The sequence below is a fragment of the Notamacropus eugenii genome, chromosome 7 (genome assembly GCF_028372415.1).
Source record: "Notamacropus eugenii isolate mMacEug1 chromosome 7, mMacEug1.pri_v2, whole genome shotgun sequence".
NCBI lineage: Eukaryota > Metazoa > Chordata > Mammalia > Diprotodontia > Macropodidae > Notamacropus > Notamacropus eugenii.
Window position 1 is genome coordinate 5227592 of NC_092878.1, and position 12256 is coordinate 5239847.

The 12256-nt window shown below is 40.2% G+C and overlaps 1 protein-coding gene across 5 annotated transcripts in view; it reads left to right on the top strand.

Moving 5' to 3' along the window:
- Window positions 1-12256, top strand: part of MYEF2 (myelin expression factor 2) — a 39903-nt gene that overhangs the window by 24847 nt on the left and 2800 nt on the right. For all 5 annotated transcript variants that reach the window (XM_072623239.1, XM_072623238.1, XM_072623237.1 and 2 more), the window contains one exon: window positions 43-94. In XM_072623239.1, coding sequence (XP_072479340.1) covers window positions 43-94 — 52 coding nt within the window. The remainder of the gene's footprint in view (window positions 1-42; window positions 95-12256) is intronic.

The window sequence follows — 12256 nt, forward strand, 5'->3', positions numbered from 1 at the left end:
TTTTCTTTGTGTATCTATTACTAATACCTGTTTTCATTCTAGCTGCCTTTTGACTTGACTTGGCAGAAACTAAAAGAGAAATTCAGTCAGTGTGGTAAGTATACAAATGATTGCAGATATGTTCATATTGATTGTGGAGGAGAAATTGGTTCTTAAGATTCTAAATACTGACAAAGGTACTTATTCATACCTATTGAAATGACTAATTCCTGGGTTGATTTCCAGGTACAGTTATACTTCATGATTGAGTGGGAGGGTAAATGTATTTTAAAATATTTTCTTGGAACAGTACAGGTCTGTGAGGTAGAAGGACAGGGATCCTAGGAAAGTCTGCAAGTGCTGCTTCTGCCACAGTCTTGGACTTGTATATAATTGTATTGTTGGATTTTATTGTATTTCCATAATTGTAGCTCACATTGTTGTCTGATTTGTTGTCAGTACTAAGGCAAGGGACTTCATTCCTTTCATTAGTTCTTTGTTTTCTATCTAGATCAGTGGTGTCAAGCAAATAGAAGTGGGTGCTACTAATCCATACATAAGGATCCCTACAGGCTGCATATAGACATTGTTTTAAAATGTAATGTTACCTGTGTTTTATTTTTATTTTGTCAAATATTGTCTACATTTTTATCTGGTTTGGGCCACTCTCAGGAGTGTTGTGGGCCACATGTTGGACACCTCTGATCTAGGTCATAACAGGCTCGGGCAGATGGCATAGAAGTAAGAAAGTGGGGGGAAATGACTCCTGATTGAGGTCTTCATGGCATTTCTGTCTCATGGTTCTTCTACTTCTTTGGCCATTCCTTTTCTGTCTTCTTTGTTCGATCATCATTCATATTCTCTTCCATCTTTACCCCCTACCCCTTCCCACCATGTTTCATATCCTCCGGATGTCCTCATCTTTCTTCTTTTTCTTCACTCTCTATGAGCTCATCAAATCCCATGGGCATAACTACCATCTATGTGCAGATGACTCCAAAGTAATATATATTCAGTTGTATTCTTTCTCTTTCCCTGTTCATCTTCCATCCCTTCAAGCTCTTTAATATTTCTTCTCTTTTACAACCATACTCCTTGAAAATGTCTTCCAGCACTTGGTATGTGCTGGACATTTCCAGTTGCATATCCCGTAAGCCTCGCAGACTTCGGCATATTCAGAGTAGACCTCGTTATCTTTCCCCCCAAAGCCTTGCTCTTCCTTCTTGCCAGAGTTGCTTGGTTTTCTTCTCTCCACTCCATTGGCTACCACCCCAGTTCAAGCCCTCTCACGTGGCCTATGACAGTAGCCTCCTGATGGGTCTTCTGTATTCATTCCCTCTTTTCTGGCTCAACATTCACACAGCTGCCCGTGATATTCCTAAAGCACTTATTCTCAAGAAACTTTTGTGGTACCCTCTTGCATCTAGGATAAAATACACACTCTTCTGTTTAACATTTAAAGCCCTTCAGACAGCCTCCAGCTCCATGTCTAGGCTTCTTGCACATTATACTCCTTCAGGTAGCCTGTTGTTTAGTTGAACTGACCTACTTCCTGTTTCCTTTACAAGGCATTTCATCTCCCTTTTCTGTGCATTTGCATAGGCTGCCCCCTATGCCTAGAGCATTCTCCCTCCTTACCTCTTAAAATACTTAAAATACCTCTTAAAATGTTACCTTGCCTCTTAAAATACTTAGCCTCCTTCAACCCTCGCTCAAGTGTACATTGGTGCACAAGGCTTTTGCTCTTCCCTCCCCCAAAAATTATTTTTATTTTGTATTTTCTTATCTGTAAGTGTGCTGTTTTCCCCCAATAAAGTATAAGCTCCTGAGGACAGGGATTCTCATTTTTATGTTTATATTCTCAATGCCTAGCTCAGTTGTTGACACATAGTAGTCTGTCTGACACAAAGAAGGCTGTCTTCAAGCAGTGTTGGGATGGGTGAATGTGGTAATGTAGTTACTTGGAATAGAGAGGAAGTTAAAAGTATTTCTGAGTACTTTTGGGGGGGGGGGGGTCTGTTTATTTTTTCCCTTGAGGTTGATGTCATGGTAGATGGCTTTGTTAACATTGGCACCAAGGACGTTTTATGGGAGTTCAGCGATCAGGAGCTGAAATACATGCCGGCCACTGTGTTTAGTGTTGGGGATATGAAGAAAGAAAGAAAGAAGACTTCACGTTATAATAGAGGAGAAAACATAAAATTGCTGTGCACGTTTAAGAAATAGACATAGTAGTTTGAAAGTAATTTCAGAGGGCAAGAACTAACCGTGGAAGAGAGGTAAATAGGAAGCCTCTTGTTGGAGTAGGAAGTCACGTGATCTGCATGATGGAGAATCAGCAGCGGTGTGAAGAATGGATTGAAGGGATGAAAGAATTGAGGTGGCAAGACCAGTTTGGAGGCCGTTACAGCGATCTAGATGAGCTGGTGAGAGTTTGAACGAGGATGGCGGCTGTACGGATAGAAAGAAGGAATTGGATACAAGAGATGTTGTAAGACAGCAGGATTTGGCACATAATTTGGTTTGTGGCATAAGGGAGAATGAGGAGTTGAGAGAGATGCTGAGGTTATAAACACAAGACATTAAAAGGATGGTGGTGCCTTCAGCAGACAGGGAGAGTGTTGGGGCAGGAGGAGGGCAAATAATGAGATCATCTTTGGACATTTTAAATTTACATCCATTTGGAAACCAATAAGCAGTTGGTGATACTAGACTTAAGCTTGAGGGAAATATTAGGGACATGTACATCTGAGAGTCATTTGCATAGAGATTATATTTAAGATCATGGAATCTTATAACTTATCCAGAAAGAGATTGTAGAAGAAGAGAAAAAAGGCCCAGGACAGAACCTTAGGGAACACCCACAGTTAGAGATCATAATAAGTAAACAAAGGAGATGAAGAATGGAGAGGTAGGAGGTGAACTGGGAGAGAGAAGCATCATAACAACTTACTGAGCAAAGTGTATCAAGGACAGAAAAGGTGGTCAGTCATGTCAAAGGCAGGTCAAGAAAGATTAGGATTGAGAAAAGACCATCAGATTTGATGATTCAGAGATCACTGGCAACTTTGGAGTGAGCAGTTTCAATTGAGTGATAAGTCAAAAACTAGATTGCAAAGAATTGAGTGAGAGGAGAGGAAATTCAGGCAGCAAATGAAGAAAACTTTTTTAAAAGTTGAAAGAGGAGAGATCTAGAACAATATCTTAAGAACATGGTAGGATTTTTTTTATGGTAAGAGTTTTAAAAATATTTTTAAAGATTGGGAGACTTGGACATAAGTGAAGGCAGTAGAGGAGGTTGAAATTTAAGAGGGAAAGGGACTAAGGATGGAATCTACCAGAGAACATAAAAGAGAGGATAGGATCAGTTGCACATACAGAGAGGATAGTCTTGGCAAGGAGAAGGGACACTGCTTTGTCAGAGACTGGGGAAAAGAAGCAGAAAGTGGGAGAGAGAATTCAAGCAGTTTTGGGATGAAGACAATAGGAGAAGGAGCCCGTGTTGTCTGACTTTAATTTTTTCATTAAAATAATAAACATTGTCCTTAGCAGAGAGAGAAAAGGAGTGGAATTTGGAAGGTGGGAAGGACCTTTCCTCCTTCAGGAGGAAAGAAAAAGCTTGGAATAACTTCTAGAGGAAGTAACAGAATCAGGGAGAAATAAAAGAATTAAGAAATGGCATGAGATCTGGCAGTTAAGAAATCATTGACAGCTTTGGAGCGTCCGTGCAGTTTTAGTTGTGGGAGGCTGGAAGCTGCTGGATTGTAAAGGGTTTAGAAGTGAATTGGAGGAGCTGAAGCTCTAATGTAGGTTACTTCGTCTCAAGCAGTTTAGCAGAGAAGAGAAATACTGGATAGTAGACAGCAGATATGTCACGATCTAGCGAGGATGTTTTTAAGAATTGATCAGAGAGACGTGGGTGTGTTTGTGGACAGCAGGGAAGGAAGCAGGAGAGAGGGAGAGATTAAAGGTGAGAGAGGGTGGGCCATCTGTTGGATTAGATGGAAGGATATAGGGTCCAAGGTAAACGGGGAGACTTTGCTTTGGCAAAAAGAGATCCGAAGGGAAGGCTCTGAGTGATTTGAAAAGATGAGAAGAAGGATCTCTCAGTGAATGACTCCAGTTTTTTAATGAAGTGTATGAGTCAAAGTCAGAGGGGGCAGGAGGAAATGGGGTAGTGGGAGCGTTGGGGAGAGATGAAAAGGTTTGGATTGAGGAGGATAGTGGATAGAAGAAGGATGTGTAAAAAGATTGCCTGGCTGCAGATTATGTAATAAGCACAATTACTGTCATATAACATTTGCACTATAACGTTTTACGATGTAATTGTAAAGAATGACAGTGAGCCAGTGTGAGTCCCTGTGATTTGCATTTATCCACCGTTGTCCTGGATCTACTTTTGAGTCTTACTCTCCCATAATCACCTTGAGTTTTCAAAGAGTGTAAACACAAGCTTCTTAAGTAGCAAAAAGGGATGATAGAGGAGGCAGGAAAAAGCTGTCTTCACTTTTTATCCTTCCTTTTCTCCAAGAAGGAAAGCAACACCTTCCAGCAAATATTCTGTATAGACTGCATTTGTACCTAAGATTAGCTTAAATTTATTGCTCCCACTTTCTCCCCACCATGTTTAAATTTTCTTTTTCTGTTATTTTGGACAGCAAACACAAACCCTGCCATATGTAAAGAACAGAAAAAGGGTTGTATATGAAACCATGAATCTTTGTTTAATACATTTTTAAAAGTATGTGGTAAATGTATGTACGTACCTTGGTAGTCTTAACACTTCTTAGTTTCCGGTGCCTCCTTTTGAATTTACCTGTGGTTGTCTTTTGTGTACTTTTTACACATTTTGTTGACACTCTTCTTTTTTTTGCATCACTTTCACTATTTCTCCTTCTTCTGCCCTTAATAAAAAGTAAGTATAATTACAATCTGTACACATTGGAGTATAATTTCTGTCTTTATTATTCTGCTGAAATTGTTCTCTGCAAGTTCATTGATGGCCACTTAATTGTGAAATCTAATGACCTTTTTCTCAGTCTTTATACTCATTAATTTCTTAGTAGCATTTAATGCTGTCAACTCCCCCTCTTCCTGCCTTTTGTCTGAAAACTCATTTTCCATTGGCTTTATGATACTTGGCCCTCTTTCTGCTTGCTATTTCTCTGTCTCCTTTAAAGAATACCTAAATGTAGACATATCCCTGGAGCTGCTTTTTCTATGTTCTACTTGGGTAACTTCACCTACTCATGATTCAGTATCCCTTTTATATAAATTAACCCTTCATCTATATCTCTGGCCTTGACCTTTTTTCTGAGCTACAGACCTATGGTCTATATTTTGGTATTTCTTGCATTTATCTGTATGTCAGTATTTCCTATTGGTACCTTAACCTCAGAATTTTCCAAATAGAACTCAGCTCCCACATCCTTTCCCTTAAACGCAGGCCTAAATATGTTCTTCTTGACTTGCCTGTCTCTTTGTAATGGTTTATCATTATTCTAATCACCCAGGTTGTAAACCTTGTGATTCTCATTCTTCTTTTGCCTTCACCCTCTATGTCCAATCATTCACCAAGTCCTATCAGTTCTGCCTTTGCAGCGTTTCCCCACCCTGCTTTCTCTCCATTTCCATTGCCACCATTCTTCAGTATTTATTACTTAAATTGCTACAGTCACCTCCTCACAAATTTCCATGCCTCTCATTTCTCAGTCAGTCACCTAGCATTTATTAAGTCCTGTCATGTGCTTGGCACTGTACGAAATGCTGAGGTCATAAAGAATGGCAACAAAGCAGCACCTGCTCTCAAGGAGCACTCAGTCTTATGGGGGAGACATGCATACAACTAATACAACTATGTACAAATGAGGAACAAAAATATTTATTTGTGTGTATGTATATCTATGCTTATATATATGTATGCATGCAGAGAAAGATGAAAAATCGAGGGTGGTCTTAGAAGGAAAATGATACTAAGATTAAGGAGAACTAGGAAAGCTTTCTTGCAGAAGGTAGGACTTTAGATGAAATCTGAGGGAAGCCAGGGAAGCTAGGAAGTGATGATGGTGGGAAAGAGTTCCAGGCATGGATGCACATGATAAAATTTGGAATCAAAAGATGGAATGACACTAGGAAGAGCGAGGAGGAGAATGTCACTGAATCACAGAGTATGTCATGAGGAATAAGGCAAAATCGGACTGCAAGGGTAAGAAAGGGCCAGGTTATAAAGGACTTTAAAAGCCAAACGGGATTACATATTTGATCCTGGAATTAATGGGAGCCACTGGAGTTTGTTGAACCAGTGGGATGATACGATCAGACTTGAGTTTAGGAAGATCAATTTGACAGCTGAATGAAAGATGGCCCTGGGGTCAGGAGAGACTTGAAGCAGAGAATGATCACTAGACTCTCAAATTTATACAGAAGTGAGATGATAAGGAAGTGTGCCAAGGTGGTTCTGCCGAGCTTGTACAGAGGAGAGAAGAGGGGCATAGAAGAGAGATGTTTCAAAAGTAGAAATGACAAGACTTGACACCTCATTAGAATAGGAGGAGAGGGTGCGAGAGAGAGAAGCCAAAGATGACAGCTAGGTTGTAAACCAGAATGACTGGGAAGATAGTGGTACCCTGTGCAATAATAGGGAAGTTAGGAAGAGGGGATTACTGAGTAGTTGATTAATGAGACAGCAGAGGTTAAAGGAGAAGAAGTCTGCTGGAGAAAATAGGATGACACTGGATTTGCCTTGGTGATAATGTGTGAAGTGGGTAAAGGAGGAGATAGTTGCAGAAGGTAACATGAGTGATATGAGATGAGGAATGGGACAAAAGGGAATTCTATGCAAATGGGCCCTTTATTTTTCAGAGAAATATGAGCGTTTTAAACTGAAAGGGGAGGGAAGGCTTTGGGAGTTTTAAGGAGAGATGAAAAGGTTTGGAAAAGCTACCTTAGTAAGTCACTAGTGAAATCAGTTAGGGAAGTATAAGAGTATTGCCAGTCCACAGTGAGGGCCTCTTTGAGGTTATGTAACATAACTTTGTAGTAAATTCAGTTAGGATAGTTTCATGATTTTCTCCAACTTCATTTAATAAGATGTGAAGGCAGCACAGAGAATAACCCAAAGCTGGAGTTTCATAGGGCAAGAACTTCAGTAGCATAAAGGGGCAACGAAGAGAAGAAGCCCGTGTAGCACTGTGTGTGGTGTGATCTTTGTTCTCAGAGAGCACTGTGACATCAGGAAGATGTTGCCATGACTTGCAGGTGAATTGGGCAGGTGAAAAAGGGAGAGCTGGGCAGTCACCCAGCTTCATTTTCTCTTTCAGAATCATCTGGGTTCAGTGGCCAGATACAGATCAGGACAGCTGGCCCAGTGTAGCACAGAATTCATTTAGCAAAGGTTCAAGATGGAAAAAGGAAGAGAGTGTAGCCAGTGCAGGGGTGATGACCTGGGAAAGATCTGTGAGGTGAAGGGATTGGAGATTGTGGTGAGAAGAAGAAATAAGGTTGGAGATTGCAAGGCCAAGGAACAAGTAGAATTACAAGAGGTTATGATCAGATAATGGAACTCAGTTTTAATGAATCTGGATGTGGAACACTTGTGGGTGATGGCAGGATAAAGGGAATGACCATCTCTGTGTGCAGCTACGGTGAGGCCAAGAAATAGGGTAGGAGAAATCAATAGTTTGTGGAATTGGGTGTTTTAGGGTATTTGAAGGAGTATCCGTGTGTAGGTTGAAGTCCCTCGGTATGATGATAAGAAGACATTCTTCGTTCTTACTGACAGATTAATTTTTCTAAATCATGGTCCAGTGGGGGTTGGAGGGATGGAAGCAGAGCGTGCTTACTTGCTCAAAAAACCTTTCAGTGTTTTTTCACTGCCAGTAGTCTAGCAAGTATTTGTTGAGTACCTATCATGGATAGGACAGTATGCTGGATATGTAATTTGTAGAAGACAGCATACTGTCCCTTAAGATTTCATAGCCCTGTTCAGGAAATAAAGATACACACAAAGAGAGGTAAGATAGATACCAAAAAATGTTTTAGATAGTATAGGGAAGTGTGGTTTAGTGGAAAGAATGTAGCTTTGAAATAAAAGGACATGGGTTCGGATTTTGGTTTTGCCTTATCAGTATGACTGTGGGCAAATTAATTGGCCTCTAAGGGTCTTTTTTTCCTCAACTGGAAGATGAAGGAGTTAGACTAGACTACCTAAAGGTGGTTCTTTCCAGCTCTAAATCTATAATCTTATGAAGATAATGTGTAGTACGGACAGTAAGTGGTTGTTTAGGAAGTGTGCTAAGGTGTGATACTAGAGAACTTCATAGAAGAGCTATGCCTTGATAGATTTTGGTAGATGTAAAATAGTATAGGCTGGGAAAATAATGTCGTGGTTAGAAAACACAAGTTGTTCCAGGAATAGCAAATATATCAGTAAAAAGTAAAAGTTTGTATATGGGGGATGGGAATGACAAGAAGTAAGGCTATAAAGCAAATTTGAGAAGGCTTGAATACCTCTTTTAGAGACTTGCCATTCATAACACAAGTTACGGGAAATAAAATACAGATTATCATTTGCTGTGTTCTCATCTACTAAAAGTCAACCCTTGTTCAAAAACCTTCATTGGTTACCAGTTGCCTGCTGAATAAAGTCTGAATTGCTCAGCATAGCATTCAGTGTTCTAACTTTGAAAGATAATGGGCACATGGATGTATAAGTATTGTGATGTTACTAAATAATTATAGTCATAGTACTATTGTTGTTAAATCATGTCTGACTCTTCATTACTCTGTGGACCATATCACACCAGTACTGACATGGAGTTTTCTTGGCAAAGATACTGGAGTGTTTTGCCATTTCCTTTTCCAGTGGATTAAGGCAGACAGAGGTTAAGTGACTTGTTCAGGGTAACACAGCTAGTGAGTGTCAGAGGCCTCATTTTTTTTTAATTTTAAATTATTTTATTTGTTTTCAGTTTTCTACAATCACTTCCATATATATTAGATTTTTTTCCTCTTCCTCCCCCTTCTTCCCTGCTCCCTCCCCACTGCCTCCCCGAGGTGGCATGCAATCTTATATAGGTTCTACACATACATTCCTATAAAATACATTTTCACCTTAGTCATGTTACATAGAAGAATTAAAATGAATGGGAGAAACCATAAAATGGAACACAACACAGCACAAGAGAAAATGATCTGCTTCGTTCTGCAATCCATTTCCATACTTCTTTCTGTGGCTGTGGAAGGCATTTTGCCTGAAGAGTCCATTGGGAATTTTTTAGGTCCTTGCATTGCTGTCAAGTTCTAAGTCTACAAGAAAAATTCCTCACACACTGTGGTTGTTGCTGTGCACAAAGTTCTCCTGGTTCTGCTCCTTTCACTGAGCATCAGTTCATAAAAGTCCTTCCAGGCCTCCCTGAAGTCTTCCAGTTGATCATTTCTTATAGCACGCTAGTATTCCATTACATTCATATACCTCAACTTGTTCAGCCATTCCCCAACTGAAGGGCATCCCCTTGATTTCCAGCCACCACAAAGAGAGCTGCTATAAACATTTTTATACGTGTGGGACCCTTTCCCATTTTTGTGATCTCTTGGGGATACAGTCCTAGAAGCGGGTATGCACATTTTTGTAGCCCTTTGGGCATAGTTCCAAACCGCTCTCCAGAATGGTTGGATCAGCTCACAGCTCCATGAACAATGAATTGGTGTTCCAACTCTCCCACATCTTCTACAACATTTATCATCTTCCTGTTTTGTCATGTTAGCCAATCTGATAGGTGTGATGTGGCAACTCAGAGTTGTTTTGATTTGCATCTCTCTAATCAATAGTGATTTAGAGCATTTTTTTCATATGACTATAGATAGCTTTAATTTCTTCCTCTGACTTGTATTCTTGTACGTTTCACTCATTTTTCTATATATTTTAGAAATGAGGCCTTTATCACAGACACAGTTGCAAAAATTCTTTCCCAGTTTTCTGCTTCCCTCCTAATCTTGGTTGCATTGGGGTTTGCTTGTGTAAAAACTTTTCAATTTCATGTAATTAAAATTATCCTTTTTGTACTCCAAAATGTTCCCTATCTCTTGTTTGGTCAAAAATTTCTCCATTATTCATAAATCTGACAAATATACTATTCCTAGCTCCCCTCATTTGTTTATAGTATCAGTCTTTATATGTAGATCATATTAGTAATAGGAATTATTTTAATTGTCTTATTTTTCCTGTTTGAAACCTTACAAAATAAGTAGGTATTTTAATTCTTTGACAAAAAGGATCAAGCTTTAAAATATACCCCAAAAAGCCAAGCAGACTTTTTTGTAATGTGAAATGTACATTTTTTCTAAGTATCAGTAGGCGAGCACTTTGAGTTCCGCATCTTCCAGTGTATCTTTAAGGCATCAGGGAGTGTTAACTAATCCTTGCTTTCATGAAGCTTATGGATCAATATGGCATGGATGACATAAAAATAATTGGTACAAAATCTAAGCTACTAAGAAAGTGTCAGGGAAGTCTTTATAAGAGAAGGACATAGCACTTGGGGTGGATAAGTGAGATTTATAGGTGGAAATAGGCTGAATAGGGAGAGCGTCCCAAATAGAGGGCATAACATGAGCAAAATAAGGAAGATGGGAAAGAATGAGACATTTTCAGACTTGGGGCAGACCGGCATACATGGAAGACTTTTGACCCTGCTACTCCATTCTCTGACCCCAAAACACAACCTTGACCTTGGGTGAGGATTTAGAATCTGTTGATGGGGGAAGCTTTGTTTGCTAGTTACAGCCATCTCGTCGTCATGATGCCTGCGCTCTGATTGTCATCCTTATATCTTCTGTCCACCTCCCCCAACCTTGGACCACAACCCTGGGGCTCCCAGCTCTGGGAGGTTAGGACTTTTTTGCCTCATCTTGTGGGAATCTGAACTTCATGACATTTTCTGCCCCTTTCCGTAACATGCTACCAGATGCATGTCATCCCTCCTCCCACTTTTCCTTTATGTATTGCCTTCCTTCATTGGAAAGTAAGCTCCTTGAAGGCAAGGGTTGCATTTTATTTGTAACACCATTATTGGCACAGTTCCTGGCACCTAGTAAGTACTTAATAAATGTTCTGTAGGTATTTTGCTGGAGTTGTGATATATTATGAAGCCAGGGCCTTGAAGTCTGTGCTGTTGAACTCTGTTGAATTAAATTTTTGTTCCTAATCTGAGACAAGGAGAAAGAGATGAGAAATTAGAGAAATGCTTAAAGAAGATTTGTGGGAGGAGATGCTGCTGCTTCTTCCAGGGTTCCTATGCCTAGCTGCCTCTCGGAGGCAGTTGGTGAGCTCTTACTGTTGGTGGGAGTGAGGGAGGTGGGTGCCCTCCCCACAGTGATTTCTCCTCTCATTGATATCTCTGGGTGGTCTGCTAGATACTGCTGTTGCCAAAGTTCTGGGATTCAGGGTCCTTTCAGCTTCTCATTAACAACTGACTCCTTCCTTGCACTTCTGAAATGTATCCAGACCTCCTTCATCCTTTAAAAGAACACAAGCAGACCCTTCCCTTGGCCGTATCATCTCCTCAACCTGTCGTCCTTTGTTGTGCCTCTCTTTTCGTAGCCGAACTAATAGCAAACTTGCCTGAACTTGCTGTTCCCACTCACTTATCACACCTTCACCACTTCATAGACACTGCTCTTTCTGAAAGGCCAACAATGATATCTTTATTGTGGTTTTTCTCACTCTTACCCGTCTTGACCTTTGCTGTGTTTGACGCTATGGAGCCCCCTCCTTCTGGAGCCTTTCACCTCCTTTGTTTTTGTGTTTGTTTTGTGTTTGACAGTGTTCTGTATTGAGTTCTCTTCTTACCTGCTGGTCTGATTGTTCTCTCTCCTTAGCAGGTTCGTCAGGTAAGAACCTGCCCCACATATGTAGGTGTACCCCAGTGCTCTGTAATACCCCTCTCTTTTCCCTATAATTCTTTCTAAGCATTCTTGTCAGCATCCATGGATTCCTATACAGATGACTCTCAAATCTGTCCTGTCACTATTTGAAAATAAAGTTTTCAAAAAATGGTTTCTCCTAGGCCCTAGTCTTGCACATTTCCATAACAGACAGTACTTACTGACTGAGTGGCTACCTACTATTTGTAAAATTATTTCTTTGGGAAATTTTGTTCTTTGATGACCATTTTCCAGAAACACTTGGAATATGACCTGTCTTGAGTTGAAGACTACCTCAGCTAGACTTAGACTCTGAGTCTGAGTATGACATCTGTGTTCTCACACCCCTTGTGAG